Here is a 21866-nt window from a genome sequence, read left to right as displayed (position 1 = left end):
CTAGAATGTCAATGACACTCGGCAAGAAAACTTTGATTTCTACTGCTTAGTCAAAGTTTAGGTTTTATGTCAAGTCAGAAGCAAAACCTTCTCTCCATTGAACACTGCGGTCTCTATGTCTAAACTTGAGGTGCCTGTATGGACTGCTGTGTATAAATCAGAAGAGGGCTGGCACCATTCAGCCCAGGGGGCAAGTCCAAACTAAAAGTCCAATATAGAGCGACACAAAGTCAGATGAAAGAAGACAGAAGAACATAAAGATGCAAGTGAAGAAGCAAAGCTGCACAAAATAAGACAGGGCGATGGAAGCAGGCTGCGGAGAAAGTAGGGAGACATTGAGAAGGAACATGTGAGAGAGTATGAGAGAGTGAGAAATTAAGTAGTTGGTGGCAAGCATAGGATCAGCCCCTGGTGCTAAATACTGTAAGTGCACCCCTGCTGGGAGCAAGAAAGTATGGGAGGGAACCTCATTTATTTGGGGGTATGACTTCCCTTTGTTTTTGTACAAAAAGTGGCACATTGCCTAATAAAATGATTAAGTGCAAAATTTCACTGAGGCTTTTTATCACAGTTAATGCAGGTTAACAATCTGTGCATAAGGTCCATATTTACCCCAACTTTCTTCTTGGGATTCTAAGCTAGATGCTTTTCAATTTGAACAAAGCAATGCCGGCAATTTTAACAGGTGCCTCATTAGTCGTTTCTGATTTTGTCAGCCTGCCTATAACCCCTATCCCTGTCATATTGTTTCCACGAACATGTTTGGCATACTAACCAAACACAGGTTTGTTGCAGTATTATTCAAGCAACAAGTTTGGGCCTACTCTAGTTATAACTAAACACAAATAAAACCATATCCCACTTGATGATTCTAGTATTGTTAAATGGCTACATAAATGTTCTCCCCATACACGGGACTATAGAGTCTATGTGAGTGAAAAGCACCATCACTATTCTGGCTCAAATTCAATTTGAACAGACTGCTTGGAATAATTAGATCACCGGATCAGACATAATCCAATCACTCTATCAACCGGAACCAACGAACAATTGAATTTCCTGTATTACCCTTAGCTGGGTTCACTGGAATTACGATGTAGTTAATATATTCTTACATATTAGGAATTCTTTATTTTACAGAGAAATGTCCCTTTCTAATGGGGGTATCTATGTGGGTTAGTTACAACACATTTTTTCCAGTACTTTATATATTCCTTTTGAAAGATGGTTTGCCTTTGACTTTTAATGAGGAACTGTCACATCTATGATAAAATCACAGTTGAAATCCAGTCCCGAAATCCGTAGGTTTTGCTATAATTATTTTAACTTAAAAGTCTGGTTTATCAGTTACCCTGAAAATATTGTCCAGCTATGATACACATCAAAGGCATGACTACAGCACTGCATGAAAATTCCCCTTCGTTTCTGTGATCCTTAAGTGAAAATGTAATCCAAATGCCATACAACCTCTGTAAAAAAGGTTTTCATTCACTGTTTTAAAAATGTTCTCATTAGACAGATTTGGTAAATTAACCCGAATGCCAATAAAACGTTGAGCATGCCAAATTTAAATTTAAAACATAGATAATCTCACTGCAGATATTAAGTGCAGAGCAGTGATGTTGTTGGTTATAGGGTTTGACAGGTTCTATTGTCTATTTAACTCTTTCTGTGCCCTAAAAGATACAGTAACAATGTGGCCACTGTTTACACTATTGCCAAAACCATGATATTTCACAAAGTCAAAGAGCTTATACCAGAATAGACACACAGTGGGTTGAATACACATACTGACTACATATTTTGAGAGATTTCCGTATTTTTACCCCAACCCAGTCACAGGCACATTCACTTTTTTGGATGCGCTACAATTCTTTCCCTTGACTTTCTGCTTTGGTCCCAAAATGTGTCCCTCAACTCTTCTTTCCTGCTACCTGCATTGAGCTAGGTAGCAGGATAATTCACTCTGTCTTATTCTAACCTTTGATTGGTTCATGAAAGCTCATCTGCCAACTTTATTACTCAATATACGATCTCCAACATGAAAAAAACATAATGGACAATACTGGTCCAGTGCTTGCACTGCACGTTTTGCTACTCAGCTGCACTTCTATGACGTAGGTTCAGGTTAGATATTTTCTGCTGATTGCCTGATTCAATGCCATTACAGAACTACTCCATTTTTGTTTTTATTTTATTCTTTGTAGGTAAATATTTTTATTCAATTTACTGATTACGCAACGTGTATTCAGGTATATAAAGCGAGATAATGGTAATTGAAGGGTGCTTATCTGACATGGTGAAGGCACTTATTATGGGTATGTTACCTCTGTAACACCATTAACACAGGAAATGTTGACTGCTCCTTTATACCTACACATGATAGTATAAATTTGGCATACATTTGGTAAATAAAGTAATTCACTTAAAGGAGACCAAAATCACACATACAGAGTCTAAAACCATGTACTTTTTTTTATTTTGGACAGTGCCAGTATAATATGATGTAACAGTACTTCTATAATGGATAGAATCAATCACATGAAAGCAGATCTGTCACAGTCCTACTTCAGTCTAATGGTGGCATGCCAATTACTGTCCAGATAACCCAAGTAATAATTGTAAATATGTTGTATAAAACCGACGTTGAAATTACAAAAAAAGCGCATGCTGCTTCTTCCTAAACATCATATTTTTTTTTTACAGATAAAGAAAACCAAATTTTTGTACTGCTTGAAAGATCAATTTTAACAAATACATAAATGTAAAAGTTCCAATCTTTCTGTTCGGTAGCTGGTAGCATTACAATTGCATGTTCTGTTTTTCAGAGGGCTGGAGGAGGCAAATTTTGCTTTTCACTTACTCTTCGGAGCAACTGCCTGAGCAGAAAGTTGCTGTACAGAACATCGGGAAGTGCAAAGGTCCCAAAGAAAAAAATTGCTTCCCCCATTTAGCTACTAAAACAGTGCCTGCAATTTAAAATAGATTGCTTTCTTTATAAGCATGCCAACTTTTACATATATATATCTGTAAAGCTTACAAAATGATTTTATTGTAGGAACTTGCATTTTTTTCCATAGTATAAAAGATACCCTATGTCATGTCTGTTACTGCTAAGAAACCATGTCTAAAATCATATCAAAGAGATTTGTGGTATTTCCAGTATATTAAATGGCTTAAAAGTACAATACAGTGAGTACAAATAAATTATTATAACAAATAGAAAGATCATAAACATGTCTTTTTTTTTTTTTTTTTACAAAAAAACACATATAAAATGTTTTAAAAAAAATCTCATTTGATATTGTTTTATTATTTCCCTAAGCAAATGTTGTTTGTTCCAGAAATGCTACATATTTCCTGAACTTATGAAAGAATTAAAAACAACCGGATTTGTACAAAAAGTAGGATCCTGAATGCTTGCTGGAATAAAACGGATACATTATAATAAAAAGTGTCCCACATTATTTATATAAAACAGTGAAAACAGAGTATCACAGTGATTGTGGGGCTGTCCATTACTAAGCAAATAGTACTTCGTATAGGAGGATAGATTACTGATAGATAGTAAAGACTGAATCCTAATGCCCTACATAGCTTAAACATGCATTTGACTTTACATCTAAAGTTACAGGCTATGGAAAAAAAGATAAGGAAAAAAAATAATCTTTTCTGGAACAGTTAGCTGTAGGTACTGTTTAACCATGCATTATGAAGGGCTTAACCCAGATGTTTCTCCAGCACAAATGACTCAGTTGGCCCTTCATAATGTAATGTTAACTCTATGCAATCTAAGAAGTCAGTGTGTCTCGCCTACAACTCATTATTTAGTGAATAACCCCCAAGATGTTGTTTATACATAGTAGAATGCAATTAGGATCTGTATGATGCAGACCTTGTATAGGTCAAAAGAAAAAAAAGTATGAACTAGCTGGAGGAACTTCACAAACCAAGCTCAGGCCACGTGATGCTTTCTCGTCAGCATGCACATTAGCTGGACTAGCCTGCAATATAATGTAAATCTAAAGTAAATTGTTAATCAAACAATTAAAAGGAGCAAAATAAGATGTAAGAGTTGGGGGTAGGTTATCACCTGCTTGCACTGTTCCACACTTGATGAGCCAGACTGGGATAGGCGTTGGGCTCAAGGTTGGCTCAAGCCAATGCAGGCTTGTTTGACAACAATATAATGAATCTATAAATGTGTTGGCTGTGGATGTTTCGTGACATCGGCCTATAGCTCTATATGCAAATTAACTATCAAAAAAATGAATTAGCATGATAGGCATTATGGTAATCCACAAAAATTGCATGTTTTCTATAACCCTACATACTTGTCAATGAATTTGGTTCAAAGGGTTAAAAATATCTAACATTCGTTTTAAGCTCAGGGTCCTCATTGAATACTGTTTGATTTCCACATGCCCATATCATAAGCTCTTGATACTGAAAATGCCATTAGCTAGCCAGCCCTAACCTCACTTTTTTTCATTTCGTATTTAATATCAATGGCAGAGGAAAGCAGAAAGGATGTGTTGCTGTGATTTAACCCTTTGATTGTCACAAGAGCTGTTCATCCCCTTAACATTTAAATCAACAGTTTGTAATGCCACTCATTTGTTGTTTGATTTTTCACTTTGAAAATGTTGGATAGCCTGGTAGTACCTTTAATATCCAATATAATTGGCATAATTGTAATCATTTACATACTATAGAGGCCTTTAGGCAACCTATCTTACCGAAAATATTGTTTACCATGAAAGTTTACTATGGCATTGTAATTCCATGCTCCAGTTCACAAAGTTATTTTTCAAATCACATCACTGCATTAGATTAATTTGGTGATTAATACGGTAGATATTCTGTCTGCAAATGATAGAAACACATTAATCACCATCAGAGTCTGCAACCATATCTGCTGAAAAACAGGGAGTATTATTCCATTGGAAATTGTGTTGGTTGAAAAATATTGGAGTAAAATTAAACTGTCTGGGTGAATAAAAGCATGAAGGAGTGGGAATTTTAAATTGACGCAGCCATCTGGCTCCAGATCATCTGAAAGATGTTAGACTGTCCCAGAGCCATAGTTATTCCATTTATTGATTCCCAGATCTGTCATTGTCATGTGGAGACAATGTTACTTGTTTCCAGGCAAATGTTAATGTGTTTTGGTGCCAGATAGCAAAGCTATGTGACGCTACCCTCTGGCTCCAAAAAGGTTAGAACTGGATCTAAATTTGCCATTAATACTTTACTTGCACAGTAATAGTATACTGCATTTTTTTTACCCAGTACGACACATTCAAACGGAGCCTGTCCTGGAAATGCCATCTTTAAATGACCAATAATACCTGATATTACAAGGCAGCACATGGGTCATGATTCAAATACAGTACACAATTTTGACATTTTAAGTCATATTGCTTGGTAGCTAGACATTTAGATTGTTGCTTCTAATTCTGCTTAAATTTGAATGGCACAATTTGAAACTTAATGGCATTATGACAAAATCTTTCTGTAACATTGTTAGCACAACTGGACTAAATAAACCGAGCGAAATAACCAGCATGTTCACCATTTTCACATTTAATGAATAGTGCCCATAGCATGTGTATCCTCCCTACGTACAGTAGAAATGCAGATTCCTTTGTACTTATTTAACAATGACTGTCACCACTAGGACTTAAATTAGCAAAGGCATAATAGGCTTGACTGCCTTCAATATAATACAAACATACAAACATGATCAGCTAAATCAAACCAACTTCCAAACATTCCCCATTGCACCTCCATGTGTGCTTGAGTATTATGTTACTAATGAAATAACAACTTCGCTGGCTGTTGATAGTTATCTGGTATTAGTGGTGGCACCATCTCCAGCCGTCAGAAGAACCATGTTCAGAAATGGTGTACATAACATAAACTTTGAAGCCTGCTTCATATAAAACAGTTATTACCCCCACCATCCCATGCCAGATTGGGTCACATTGATTTATGGCACAAACAATACATGACAAAAATAATAATCAAAAACAGTAACAGTGAAAGCTGAAAACGTATCCTTCGTTAAGAAAGCACCAGTGTGCCCGGTCTTCTTTTGTTCTGTTATGTGAACCTACAAGCTGGGGACACATCAGATTGTTGAGCTTTACATGGAATCTCCAAGGGAGTCAGAGTCATCCAGAGACAGGGGTAGGTACAGATCCTGTAAAAGGTAAGAAAAGATGACAAGTTAATTCCAAGGAATATCAACACCTGGTTGTGTGTTAAAAGTCTGCAGGCTCTGGTGTTTCAACATCAAGAAATATGCTCTAAATGCACAACTGGCTGGTGGAAAACTACCGATACCATCATGTCAACTGGATACAGAAAGTATGATCTGGGAAGCTTTTCAATGCTAGTTTCAGGTGGTGTGATTTTCAATTCTGAAAATGTTGAGCTATTAAAAAAGATGAAAGCAGAAAACAAAAGGCGTTGTTTCTTACCTGACACAATAATAAATTAGAATATGGACCACTGACCTTTGCTGAAACATATAGAATCTGAAGTTATGGCCAGATTATTACTTAGGCACAAAGGGACATATCTAGGGGCACCTGAGCTCTGGGGACCACTGGTGCTTACTACAGAATCCAGCTGGCTATTTACAGACCACCAATGCAAGAGGTGGCCTTCTGACTGTAGTAGCCTTGATAAAATAGCAGCCAACACTATGCAACCTCAGAATCTTAACAGGAATATATATTTTTTTTTTTAATAGCTGTATTTAAACACCTGGAAAGCTCTAAAACAAAAATCATTTGGCTATAAGGTATTGAGGCTTCAAGTCAATTGACCCACTTGTCCGATCCCCATGATTAATCATGTCTGCAACAAATGTACATCCCGTCATATGATTCAGCTCATGTTTGCTATTAAAACTGCTTATTATTTTTTCCTATTGAATCATGTAATTTAATGGTCAGCATTTATTGTGTATCATGCTTTCTTTGTAGTTTGCAGTGTAGAGATATTAAGTGTTTGGACATGCAAACCCTTTGCTAAAACTAAGAGTAAGCATTCTCTGTCTCTTCCAGTTATTGCGCTAGACTTGCGTTATTCACAGCCGGCTATAAAATGTATCTATTAAAATGAGCTGAGGGTGTGTTTTGACCAGTGGAAATATGTTATCTTCCCATAATACTTTTTAATCATGGAGGCAAAACTCCAGTGTTTTTGTTTAATTCACTGCAACTTTTTGCAATTGGCTTTTAGTGAATAAGCTGGTGTATTTTTATTTATATAGTGTCATAAATTAAAAAGGAGTGGGAGCATTGGCATGCTGTTCCTCTCCAAGGGTATTGTATTAAATTGGAACCCCTCCATAATAAAGTGCATTGGTGAGAAGAATAGGAAGACATAAGATAGGGTGTGTGTCTCCCATAGCATATTTCTCATATTTTACCCCTTCTCTATCCCACTCATAATAGGATGATGACCCTGATTGTTAATTCTTCTATGCCCACATCTCACTGCACATGGGATTCCAGGGGAGCACCATTTAAAAATATATATTTACTTAGAACTAGACATTAACTAGACTAACTGCATGTTAGCCATTTTATATGGAAGGAATTGTTTTACCTAGTTTGTGCAAAATTGGAAAGAGCCACAACTGGGTTGTTTTTGGCCTTCTATTGGATCAACAGCAAGCAATTAACAGATATGGGAAAGGCTGAACTTGATGGACGCATGTCTTTTTTCAGCCTATGTAACTGTTTTGACTCTTATCTACTAGACAAACATCCCAACTCGTTATCCTACTGTCCGTGGTAAACAATAGCATAGCTAATTGTTAATCACCTAGCCGGACACTCTGACTAGTGAAAGGCTATGTAGGAAGGGACTTCATGGCATTGCCATAGAGAATCAGTTCATTCAATAAAAGTCACCCACAATATCACATGGCTGAGAATGGCTGCCTCAAAAGGAAGGTTATCTGAACAAAAGTAGATAAAACCAGGGTTTTGTTGATCTAGCCTATATTACTGTGTTTATTCTCAAATCGGAAAACAAGAGACTCCGGGTTTAATCCCAATAATAATAATAATAATATTAAGCTGGAGAGGAAACGTAATACCTTGTGCTTGCGAAGGCTTCCTGGGCTGGTTGGTGTAGAGATGGGAGACTGCTTGGATTTGGGTGTGGACAGCTGACTGCTGGATGTACCATTTGCTGTAATGTAGATAAATACACAATATGTTAATATAGGGCAAATACTAACACATACCTACCCTTACAGGCTTAACTTTTCAAGCTAGCACAGAAAATTATATCAGTTTATCTTGTATTCTTCACAATGTAATACATCATATTTTGACATGACAGATATACAGTAAGCATTACTAAGCATGACTTTAACGGTGATTACTGTTTAATCCCCAAACACTTAAGTTAGATTTTTTCTGATTTATTATACTTGCTGGGAAAACGTAACTGTTATGTGCCACAAAAGCAGGCACTGATAAACTTTCTGCTTGAGTTTTATGTGATTAAACATTAATGAAAGAATAAAATGAAACATCTGCTATGGTTTAGTAGACCCTTTTTTGTTTCTCTTGAGCGATGTGTTTTGATGGGGAACCTGTATCTTGCAGAAGATAAAGTATGTATCGCAATTATGCGACAGGTGGCATAGGTGTCATTGGACTCTGCGTTGTAGATAATTGCAGTCCTGGACTTCCCAGTTAACTTCAGCCTTAATATACTGCAGATGGTCAGCTAGAGAAATTTATGAGCAGAGTGTATGAGTAAAATCCAGTATTAATGGGTAGACATAACTATCTCAGGGGTTAAAGTGATCTTAATCCCTCTGGCATTTGTCATAACAAATATTTCAACTGTTGACGTTCTGTGCTTACAGATTCTGCAGTGGTTTACATTCACAGTATGTCAATTCCAAGGAAAACATAAAACATATTACATTTCTTGGTATTTACAGTTGGGGCGATCTGCGAGTTAGCCTGCTAGAGGCCAGACAACGACAGTCTCTTCAACTTGACTCTGCACTTGACATGTACGGAAAGAGACAGGCTGAAAAATATATTGACGAAAACCAAAAGATGGTATTTGTACCTTTCTGTTAAATGCACCGTGCCTGACTTTCTATGTGGGCAGATCTTGACATTTAAGTAGGAGCGAGAGATTGCCAGCATAAAAAAAATCTAAAGTTTAAAGAAGGTGACACTGTAGCTAGCTCAAAATGCCAACATATCTGATTTAAATTATTCACAATATTCAACATTTTCTTTCAGTACTGATAACGGTTTTGGCATGAAGGAGAATAAGAGGAAAAAACAGACTTATTTTCGGTAGACCACTAAGCAACTGCTAACAGACTGTCAGGTCTGCAATTGGGACCTTCACTTATCTCATCAGCTCCCCATGAGCTTCCTCGTGACTAGCGTCAGGACCCCCAATCGCGCTTCTCATCTACCTACCCAGTAGCCACAGGTTTCCTCTGTGAGGACCCCCACTGTGTCCATGTGGTGGCGAGGTCTCTGGGCAGCATTGTCTTAGTGACCATGAACCAGTACACACCATAAGAGCAGCAAGCATCTCCAAAGTCGCAAGACCAAGAGGCGGGTGGTGGTGGAGCCCGCAAGCCTGGGCAGCACAACAGAAAGGACAGTCATGGGGGAGTACCTAGTCTGATCTCCACCCCTTCAGCAGCGGAGCTTCTCCGGGTCAGCGATGAGGCCACCTCATTTTGACCACAGCAGTTCAATAAAAAACCTTGGAGCATACATGCCGGTGCCCACTTCACAAGATGGGGCTACAGCCCCAGATCCTGAACCCTAGATGAAACTACCAGAACAATTCCCTGGAGACCGTAAGTCCTCTCTGGAGGTCATAGGCTCATCACCTTGTCAGGCACAAATAGTCCTTTGCTGAAGCCCTGGGTTGCCTTCAGCCAAACCATGAGTGAACTCTATGAGGACCACAACAGGAGAGCCACTGTTGAAACCATTTGTAAGCTATGTCAAGGCAGAAGACCAGTAGAGAAATATGATAATTTCTATAAAGTGGCTGTTGAAACGGGATCAGTTCTGTCTGGGACTAACACATAATTTGAAGGGTGAATTGGCAAAAATAGGTGCTCCAGAGGCCTTAGGAGATCTGATTTGATTGGTTATACAAATTGACCAATGAGTGGAATGCTCCTCATTCACAGGCCAAGCCTTAAGGCCTCCCTTCCCACTTACTTTAATCCTCCCTCTACTTACTCTACTTAGACACACGAAAGAGCCTATGCAAATTGACAGGGCCTGAGGTACTCTATCTGCTTAGGAAAAGAACAGAAGACACCAGAACTTGTGTTTCTATTGTAGCTCGCAACACTATTAAGAACTGTTCAGAACTACCCTCCAGCTTTTCTTCCACCGTTTATCCCTTCTTAGGAGGAATTCTGGCTCCACATGTAAATGTGTATATAAATATAATATATATATATATATATATATATATATATATATATATATATACACACACACACACACACACACACACACATATACATACACACAAGATATAAAAATATATATGAAATAATGTTGCCTTACCGTAAGGGTAAAATCATGGATAAGTAAAACCAGTATCTAGAAAAAGTGTACACAGCTTATGCGTTTGCTGCATTGTGACAGAATGTATTCTCTCTTTTGAATGGCCATGAAATAAATATTACTAGTTTACCATAGCACTGTCCAGTCTGCACTTACTGGATGCCATCTGCTGTTTTCTTTACAGGCTCTAGGGAATGGCATCTGATACCAGGACCTGATTGACATGCCGTATCTGTGCTGGATAATTGCTGAAGCCTCAAAGAAATAGATTTGTCTCCCTACCCCAAGCCGACCATTAAGGAACCATGAAATTAAAACCCAGAAAACATAATCCGCTCATTAGGTTTTCTTGTATCTGTGATAAATCTCTTACTCTGCTGTTACTGGGTGTCCTACAGTGCTTGGAAGGACAATACAATGCAGCATTAATCAATGAAAGAGTTAACATATATAACTGATGGCTGTCTCATGTACAGAGAAGTGTGAATTGTACCAATGACTAACAAAATAAGTACTTTAATGTGTATTTAACCAGCCTGGAAAAAAAATAACGTTGCCTTAAAAAGAGGCTGCAGTTCCAGAGCTGGAACCAAAAGCCTCCTCCATGGTTTGGTTTTAGGTCCAACTTGTGGCTGCTTAAAGCAATCAATCAATGGCAGGAAAGCGCTCCCACTGAAATCAGAATGCACATGAGGGTTTCATTAGACCCTCGTGGAACTCTTGTTACCTTGGGTCCAGTCATTCCTGGGAGAGTTCCTTTATGTTTGGTGTTGGGGTGGAGGGCGTCATTGCATGCTAGGAACATTGGGGTGGGAGGGCAAGCAAATGGTTGCCCAGGTTCCAATCAATATTAAAGACTGCCCTGGATATACCGTTGGTGTTCAGCCAAACAAATCCTCTGCTGTAGCTCTAGGAGCTCTAAGATGAGGAAAAATGCAAATGCAGAACCCCCCAGTACAATGAGGCACAAACAAAAAATAAAAGGGGACATGGCTCTCATATGCATTAAAGTACATATGATAGCTGGAGTGCCCCTTTAAAGTAGTGGGACTAGGCAGCACTAAACTAGGTTAACTGAAACAGCAACTTAACTCTTCATAACAAATTCAAGCTGTCGTGCTTTTGAGCTGCATGTTGTGTGTCTCTTATTGTGCCACAGTTGGAATTACCATCAAGTTGAGTTGGTGGTTAAATGGAAGACCAAACTTGTGCAGCCCTATTTAGTGTAATGGGGATTTTGGTCAATGCTCCTTATCCTGGGGAGTTGGTTTTGACCAGTTAAAGCCCTTTATCAACAAACTGAACGCACAAACCAATTTGAATTCTGTTGAGGTCGGAATAGTTGAGTTGCTATTCTTTTCATTGAGTTCCGTCAACTTAGCTTGGGCAACGCGACTATCAACTAAATGCAATTCAAGCCTTTGTGAGTGGACCCATGTATATGAATAAACACTTTACAGCTTAATCCACTAAAGCAAGAGTTGGCAGTAGAGTTTGCAGGAGAGTTTTCTTTTCAACTCCCATTATAAAGGGTATTTCTAGTAGAAGGGTTGGGCTGTAATGTATCAGGAAGTCTCACTGATTAAAATATGCTTTGTACAGAGCCAAACAAACTATTTTTGAGCTGATGTTCACTGCTGTTGGGCCTTCATGATGTAAACTGAAGTCAACGAGGTCTATTCTCTAAGTGCGAGTGCTCCAACTTGCAAATTTCCACCAAATTTCCCACCAATTTTAACACAAATATATAACTTGCGGGTATAGAACAAACCTACAGCCACTATATGGATTGGAAGAACCGATCATAAAAGGACAGTCAGAAATCTCAAAAACATTCACTTGGTACTAGGTTTGTTATGATGCCTCACCTCATATAGTACGTTTCAATGTGCTGCTCATTGGTGTTGGCATATTGGTCACATGTTGGAAGCCCTTGAGCTACAATATTAGTGAGCCCATCTCCAGAAATGTGTGACCTTACCTTCTTAGTCGAGGTAGAGTGTTTTTAGTTTCTTGTGTGCTTACCTGAATCAGCAGGAGACTTGCTACGGCGTGTTGGCGCAGGGCTTTTAGCTGAACTTTTCTGGGAACCGGAGGAGGGCTTGCCTGGTGTGGCTGGGTTCCCTTTCATTACACGGCATTCTGTAGGAACAGCACGAGGTCCAGATTGTCAGAGCTCTTAGTATTCACAGTTGGTGGAATGTACTAACCCTTGCTAATCGTAATCAGCTGTGGTAATTGTAAATAACTCCGAAACATACAAATGTACTGATCTTGAAAACACAATTAAGATAATTGGTTACTCAAAAATAATATCCCATACTTGTTATTATCTAAAAAATAACCAGAGGAGGAAACAGAACCAAACGATTGACACAAAAATTACAAACAACCATCACAAACCCATATGTAAAAGTAGTATCCGATATGTGAACATGTGTCACATCTTTGGTCATTTATTTACTTAGATGAAGATCTGCGTCTAACTTTAGGCCAAGTGGAACCTAAGTTGTATTGATTGTTCAAATTGTATGCAAGTTTCAAAGGGTGCTAAATTCATTGCTTTAGTTTCCACGTGTGTTGCAACATGTAGAAAAGTACATTGCTTTTCTGCTGGACTCTAGCAAGTTTTACCCCATTGCTTTTCTGCTGGACTCTAGCAAGTTTACCCCAAGAAAATGGCCAAGCAGGCCCTTCAAACATATTAGTGAATAGCCCATTATAAAAACAATCAACTTGGGTTTATTCCCTCGTCATCCAGCCCTTATTGCAATCAGGTTTGGAGTATATGCCTAGGTACCTTGTACAAGGCAACCTGCATTTTGGAACACGCTGCACTTCATTTTATGCCTCTGCTGTTTCCAGTAGCAACAGGTAATATTTTAGGCCGGTAACAGCTAATTCAATCAGTTTTGTCCCCCCCCCCATGAAATACAAAAAATATTCAGATGGTGCAGCGTTATTGACTGATTTAAAACAGAGACAAAAGTTCACAGTGATTAGTCAAATGTAAAAAACAATATCTCGAATTGTCATGGTTTCTTATTTGTTTAAAATTAAATGTCTCGGTATTCTTTATGTTTTGTAATGTTAGGTATACTGCTTAGCATGATCTCCATATCATGGGCTTAACTATTAAATATTTCAGCATCCTAAATTTTACAAACATTAGTCAAACCAGATGTCTTACCATTTTCATCAAGAGAAAAATCATCCTGGGCATATCGGAATTTTTCCGGTCCACAAGCAATAAACACATCATCCTCGCCAAAGAAATCATGCAGACAGGTCACCTGTAATGTAAAGAGAACAAACAATAGTGATACAAACTATGGAAAGCCACTGTATTATACGGTTTAGATCCTGCATACATTTAGCAGGGAAATAATGCCATGTTACAAAGAGTTTAATGGAAAAATACAATGGACATGTATTTGTAATGTATCAGATCCATATGCGTCTACCAGTCATCTAAACCACAATCTGAGCCCCACATACAGGATGAAACATATGTATATATTTTAATACATATATAAATACAATGACTTATTGGTTCTTAGTCACAAGTAACCTGTGCTGACTAAAGAGTCTGTTCTCACCTATAAGCCTCCCTTCTTTCACTAAAACCAGAGGTAGCCCATGTATCAGGGATGATATAGGGCATCCACTCATTTCTACATGGACCAACAAGCCAAACTTATTAGGTCCCACAAGGGATGTTATCACAAGGTTCAGCGAAGGTGAAAATAAAATCAAGGTTTAGAAAGCAGACCTTTCAAAACATTATAGGTCTGATACATGCATTCACTTATACATTATATGGACAAAAGTATTGGGACACCTGGCTATTACACCAACAAGCACTTTAATGACATTGCACTCTAAATACACAGACATTAATACGTAGTTGTCCCTCTTTTACAGCTATAACAGTCTTCACTTTTCTCGATTTTTGTATCTTTTTTATATGCCTTTTATGCCTCTATGCCATGTTATTGCACAAAAAATCCTGAATATACTTAAAAAATATTTTAAATGCCCTCCTGTTTGGCATTTGAGAAGAGAATCATTTAAATACCTTCCTGAGCTGCCAGCTAAAAATGTCTTTGGGCGCTGGGAAGTGATCTGATAACGGATTATTGCTGGGAGACGCAAGCTACTAATTTGATTCAAATTTCACCAGCTCATTACACTGTGTATTTATAGTAACATTTGCAGCGGCCCGGAGGCAAAGAAGATCTGAAACTGCACATTTTGTCTGCGTTAGGAAAACAAAGACAGCCTGGATAAGGGACCTCCCATCCCAGCAGGGCTGTCACAGACAATGGCAGAGCCATCATTAGGAGCTGTACCACGCCTCTGCTATTGTATCTCTCCCCTCCCTCTCTTGGCTTCTAGCACGAGATCTCGGTAGCCATAAATACAGAGCAGCTGGGCAGCTCTGGCGAGAAAACACTGTTTCGAAAATGGGTACCTACAGCTTACCAAATGGGATGTTAAAATCTTCAACTTGTCAGGAACCAGATGGCTTGTAAAAGGAGGGGTATATTATGGATGTCTAGAACCGCATAATGATAATAGAAACACTAATGATAATAACTCTAATAATGATAATAAAAGCTATATGTGTTGGTATGGCATATTGAAAAATATATATCTATTAGTAGTTTTTATTTATTAAAGGGGCACTCCAGCCATCATAGGGACTTTACTGTATATGATAGTTGCAGGGTCCCTTTACATTTTCATGCTGTTGCTTTTGCAATTGCATATTGGATGCAGAATTCCCGTCTATGGATTTGTCCCTTCCCCCGCCCAGCTATTGTGCATGCAGGAGATGTTCTGGCGAAACACATCTCCATGCACTTGATATATGTAGTTTCAATGGGAGCACTTTTGTGCCACTGATGTGGCAAGAAATGTGAAACCATGGAGAATGATGGTTGCAGCTTCTAGGTCAGGTTAGAGTACTTTATATTCTTGTTAAAAAGGGGTGTCAGACACATAAAACTGTATGACAAATGTATACAGGCCTGGACTGGCCATCTAGCACATCAGGCAAATGCCCAGTGGGGGTGCTAGCCGACAAAGCCACACACTCACCCGATCTGCTGCTCTAGCATGGTAAGTTTTAGGCTATTGGCCACACTTACGTCATTAGGCAGCCTCTGATCTCAAAGTGCAGAGGCTGCCCCATAATTTCCAGTCCGGCTCTGTATGTATATATGATTAGGTGGATATCTGTCAATCTATCATTGATCTCTATATTAGAGCAGACAAGTTTTAGTTAATTAGTAGTATTGATAATTAAGGTTACTATAAAGCTGTAGGCTCATGCACATCTGCTGTATGGTGATGTAATGGACAATGTGTTCTTGTTTTGGCATCCACAATCCATAATGCAGGCAGATTAAATGTACAGTTGCTGCCCTTTGTCTGTGGATGTATGACCAACATAAAAGGCCACAGCTTCTGGTTCAGGAGCAATCACCAGCTCGAGCCTTATCTGCTGTGGAATTATTAATTATACCCAATGCTGTCTTCCCTGCTGTCACTAATTACCCAATGCCAGCCCAATTTGGGATGATGGTTTGTGCATTCGAGAGCGGCGTGAATGCTTTCTTTCCTGCAGCATTCTGTGTATATATTATATATTGCATGTATATATATATATTGCTTTTAACTTCACAAAGGGAGGTTTACACTCTTACACTCTTAAAGAGTTTACACTCTTTATATGGCAATACTCTTTTCTTAATAAAAACAATATATATTATATATATATATATATTTATATATAATGCTGAGATTTCCCATACATCTATAGGAAATCAGCCAAGTGTCCTTTGAAGGTATGTGGATGTGAATGCTTGAAACTTCAAATTCTATAATGCTGGTTTTCAATAGGTTAGATTAGTAGATCATAGTGGCACACACAACATAATCCATAAAAAACATTGTGAAGATTATCAAAGAAAGCGTACATGTATTCCCACCTCTGTTTTTTCTCCACAAAAAAAACCAAGACTGTTTGGCCATTCTTAATGCGTTGTGAAGATGGTGAGGTACCTTGCAACTCAACTACAAAAACAGCCACCATATAACACAGACAGCAATATACTTAAATGTGGCTTGTCTATGAGATAACTGCCCCATAAAGAAATACTGTATCGACACACTTCCATTTTAATTGAATTTAAGGTTTTAATGACTGATCATGTCTAGAATCTAAGTTATGTAGACAGAATGGTTGGATAATTCAGCAACGATCAATGAGTTAAAAAGGAGGTGAATATGATCCATTAATAATACCTATAGGTCAGTTTTACGCCTAGCTGCTTTTACGCGGCACATCTCTCGGTGGAAAATGGAAAGTTAATAAAACCATAAATAGTAGGCAGAAAGGTTAAGAAGCCTAACGTGTGAATATGTAGCAGAGCGAGCTACTTTATGTGGTGCCAAGGCCTTCTGCTCTGTCAGAATGAATTACACATACATGGGGAACGGGACAGAATAGAGCAAACATGACCATGCATTATCCAGGAGTCCAAATTTTTATTCACTCAATGAATAAAACAGTAACCGTATTCATAGCAAGGTGCTCTGTTCTGCCAGTCCTCTCAGAGATGCAAATCTGTCCTCTGTGCTGTGCGTGAAATGTCACCTATTTCATTTTGTGGTTTTACACCGACCAAGCACAATGCAAGGCTAGTCGGTTCCATTCTCATTCGGTATCAGTATGCGGTGCTGAGCGTAGAAAGGGTGCGATGTTTAATGTGTAAAATGCAAACTGCATAATTGACTGCGGTGAATTAAAACACTTAGGCTATGAACAGCACCAACACTTGGCAGTCCCGTCACGTTTGCTGCCGGTTGTGAAGCAGGCACATTTCATTTGGACAGCATTCCATTCAGCTCTAGGGATTTCTGAAGGCAGGAAAGGTTTGTCGACGTTGCGATACAGAAATATTGCAAATATGAGGGGGCGGAGGGGGATACATTCGAGGGCTATGCCAGACTTGGCTTTTGAATAATGTGTAGATAATTCTTCTAGGAATTGCATCATTACTGGCAAATAATGGGTTATCTCCTGCAGTGCTGAAAAAACTAAAATATACGCGCTGTGCAATTGTATACTAAGATCATTACACCAAGATCATATACAGAATTATTTTCAATAAATTTGGAATGCAGAAGGAGAGCTTCATGGGTGGGTTAATTTTATTATTTTTCGCGTATCATTTTGTGTAAAATAAGTAAGTTGGGTTAACAAAAATGTAGCAAACCAAGGTCAGTGTCATGACAACGGAGTTATAACTGCTCCCTTTATCAAATGTAGGGGCTTGCTTGCCCTGTATGAATTGCTTTCTATAGATAGATGGTAAAGGAATATAAAAGGACTGAAAATTACAAAAGCAACCAGATCAAAACCAGACAGCAGCTGATGAGACAAGAAGCCATACAACCTAACGACTCATTCTTTCGCTCATCAATGTTATGCCCCCTCCTCTACTGCTTGTCTTGCTTGGCAGATGTTTTGACAAGTAAAGTGCCCACTGCAGAATTTAACATTTCAACAAGCGATTTAAAGGAAAGATGAATATATTACCTCCTTGGAAACAAGTGCTGGTAACTTGCACATTTCTGTTATTTCTGTACAGGCAACTCTAACAGAGTAATCATCTCAGAGGTTCATAGTGAAATTGGAATACAAGTGAAATGGCGTTTCTTGTGCTCATGTCTTTTCCATGTTACCCGCCCTAGTATGAATATTAAGCACCATGCTAGAGTAACGTGTGATGGAATTTCAGATGGAAGTTCAGGCTACAGATTTAGGTTATACAGGGAAAGAATAATTAATAAGGAAATACATCTAAGGTCAGAGTGAAGGGTAATGTGTCAGACTCCAACAGAGAAGAGCTTAGAAGAGCTTAAAAGGTGCAATTACAATCTGAGAAAATAACCCAGATTCAACCATGGAATTCCGCAGGGCACCACCGGGCATCAAAATCCCTTAGAAGTTGATTACACAGATTTAAGATGAAGATAGGTGTTCACAACCAATGATTGTTCTTGGGACAAAAACAAAAGCATCCACTTCTGGATACTTGTTATAAAGTAATGTCACCATAAAGCAGAAGCATTCTGATTTTCAGACACCGTCCTGCATAGTGGGGAGATACTCTGATCCCAGGGAGCTGTCAAATCAAGGAAGGCTTTCTGCCAGGAGGTGCCTCTTCAGGGAAAGTGAGTGGGTGGCCATGCCTTTGGTCCCTGTCAACTTCCATCACTGGTCACACCCACTTCTGGCCCCATACCTGCCACACCAACACACCTCATGATAATGAGCACAATGTGAAAATAAGCCACTATATATTCCCATTTTTTTCTTCGATGGAAGAAACATGTCATGACATGAAGCTTGGTTTAAGATGTAAACACGTGCCAAGAGTTATGGTTAACAGAAGGCATTAAAGATCTTTTTACTTGAAAAATCTTTGGGTTCTTTTACTTTAAATTTGCATACTCCACATAAATCTATAGTACTCACAATAGCTAGCCGTCTCAGCTCCAGTCAAGACTCCCACAAAAGTCTGTTAATACCCCATTTGTGGACTGTCTCAATCTACAGTACTCCCATGAATGTTTCAGCTACTGTATCAGCTCCCTGATTGGCTAAACATCACAAGGGTTATAGTCCACAGCAGCTAGAATGCACGAGATCACATAGCAGTACTTTCTGTAGATCTACATATCATGCAATAAGTATGGCAGGTTTGTTTTCTAGTCCCTTCTAGAAATGCCCAACAACACTCAATGTAACACATGGGTCTCCCCATTATATGGGCTCCCACATGGAACATTTTTTTTAAAACATGTAATGTGCCTGAGAATTCTAACACTGTCTTTGATTAGCTGGTAACGGAATGCTATTCCAGTTGTTACTGGGAAATTTGGGGCTCACAGCAGCTATGTCATTCCTATCTCACAGTGGTACCCATAAGCATCACATTTTACTTCGTTTTGAATATTCAAATGAACAGACTGGACAGAGAAAAGGCATGAGTCTAACAGCAAGTTAAGAAACGGAGATGTTGCACAGAGATATCCGTGCAGAGTGATTATGGATTTTGACGTGTGGTGACAAAGGATTACTTTTAAATTTTGGTTCTTGGTTTTAATAATCGGGGAGTTAAATCTTGGGATTTGCAGTGCTGTCAGTGCCGAGTCAAGCTTTTCACAGTAACCTTTTGGGTATTTTGCTCTGAGTCCTGGGATTATTTTTTCAGCAACTGCAGAACAAAGAGATCCGATCTGATTCGCATTCCCCACACGTTCACTGCGCATTAACCTCGTTATTGCCAGGATTGTCTGTGCTCTGGTTCTTCATCATAGTTTGCACACCGCTTAAGCTGGTAGTACTACACCGTATACCTATTAGTGTCCAGCCCTCATGTCCTTCACAATAGCCATGTTTTATATCTGATGAGCATCTACTGGAGTTAAAACTGAACCCCACTAATCTGCACTAATCTATTTAACCATCTTAAAAATGCCTGTACATTTGGATTACTAGCGATTTACTTTATCCCTAAATCCTGTCTTTTTTTGCTGGACGTTAATGCATGCTACAACTGGGTGCCACCTTATATTTAACCATTTTTTATCAAAAAGGTAAAAATGCTTTCATAATTTCATATTTGAGGCTGTTTTGGGCAGTACACTGTCCCTTTAAGGATTTGGCACCATAATATATACTTTGTATAAAATATAATTAACTGATTATATAGCCAACTGCCAAGATCATTACAAAGAAAGAGCTAATCATTCCCATGTCCTAGTACAAAATATGTGGTTGAATAGCAACTGTGAAAATCGCATAGAATCATCAATCCGAAAATGCAACGCTTAACGAAGATTAACAGGAATTAAACACTTTAAATTACAATTGATACAGCCTTTGGCTACCGTCCGGACAGTACTGTCTTTTTTATGGCCTGTTATGCTCCATTGCAAATCTGATTTAGACGCAACTGTAGAAAATTAAGTGGAATTGTACCTTGGAACCAAAGAGGCAACACATTTTCTCTCAGGTTGATATCACTAAGGAATATAAGGATGAATTAAGTTTATGGTGGAACCTGGAACCCAACTATGCGGAGACCTACCAGTCTATGCAAATAGACCCCTAACCACCCTCTTTGCTCCTTTCATGACCTGCATCTCTCTTCCCAACTCCTGTATTCAGGACTTCACCCATGCAGGACCACATTTCCTTTCCTTGTTCCATCAGGATTTGTACGTGACTTTCAAAACCCACTTCCTAACACTCTCAGCCAGCATCCTAATCAAGCCACCTGAATGACCAACTCTACAGATCAACCAGACCCTCTGAACTCATCCTCATCCTAGCAGTCTTCTCCTACTGTTTCACTTCCCCCTCAAGCCCAGACTAGATTGTAAGCTCACAAGAGCCGGGACCTCTTCTTTTTGTGCATGTTTGTTATTGTGTGTGATTTTCATTTATTTTACTGACTCTGTTGTAACAGAGAATCTTCTGGCGCTATATAAATAAATGTAATGATGGTTTTTTAAAAAAAACAATACCCTATCAAACCACATTTTTTGTGCAATTCTTTGTACATTATAAGCATGTCCCTGTTCCTTTAAATCATATTGCTCTTAGGGATTAAAGCAGCAATATTCTACTCTAGACATTCAACTTAATATTTTATTCTTATCCCTGAAAAGATTTGTCTTCAAGTAATACTGGAAGTTGGCACTTGTATTATTTAACATCAGAAATGTTGGCTGCCTTTCCTGTCGCTATCGTTCAGAAACAATTACGTGAGCATAACAAGCTATCTTAACAATTCAGGTTCAAAGAAGTTCAGGGACATTGCTCATTCATGTACTATGCATCTCAAAAAAAAAAAAAAAAAAAAGAAGCTGTGCTGTGAATGCAGTTGGCATACCAGTGTACAATAGATATACCCTACTGCACAAGTTCTACATTTCAACATGAAACAACAAAATGACATAAATAGCATCTTTCGACAAATATAATCATGTTTACAATAACAAGTAATAGTGAGTGAACCAGAGTTTGTTTTGAGTTTTGTTTGTGAATTCCAGAGCTGAAGTCCAGTATATCAAGTGCTGATGAAGTTCTCAAAGAGTTGAACATGCACTGACATCCTGCTGTGTATTTTCCCAGCCTCCACGGCCACATCATCGATCATATGATGTCATAACTCGGTGCAC

At 38.6% G+C, this 21866-nt stretch overlaps 1 protein-coding gene across 1 annotated transcript in view; it reads right to left on the bottom strand.

Annotated features, from left to right (window-relative positions):
• Positions 1-5570: 5570 nt before the first annotated feature.
• DCX (doublecortin) overlaps positions 5571-21866 on the bottom strand; it is a 34848-nt gene continuing 18552 nt past the window's right edge. Inside the window, exons 4-7 of the mRNA XM_053472647.1 lie at positions 13792-13894; positions 12627-12743; positions 8120-8214; positions 5571-6205 (exon numbers count right to left, since the gene is read on the bottom strand). Coding sequence (XP_053328622.1) covers positions 6149-6205; positions 8120-8214; positions 12627-12743; positions 13792-13894 — 372 coding nt within the window. The 3' untranslated portion in view covers positions 5571-6148. The remainder of the gene's footprint in view (positions 6206-8119; positions 8215-12626; positions 12744-13791; positions 13895-21866) is intronic.

The sequence above is a fragment of the Spea bombifrons genome, chromosome 8 (genome assembly GCF_027358695.1).
Source record: "Spea bombifrons isolate aSpeBom1 chromosome 8, aSpeBom1.2.pri, whole genome shotgun sequence".
Classification (NCBI taxonomy): Eukaryota; Metazoa; Chordata; class Amphibia; order Anura; family Pelobatidae; genus Spea; species Spea bombifrons.
This window is presented reverse-complemented; position numbering and strand designations above follow the sequence as displayed.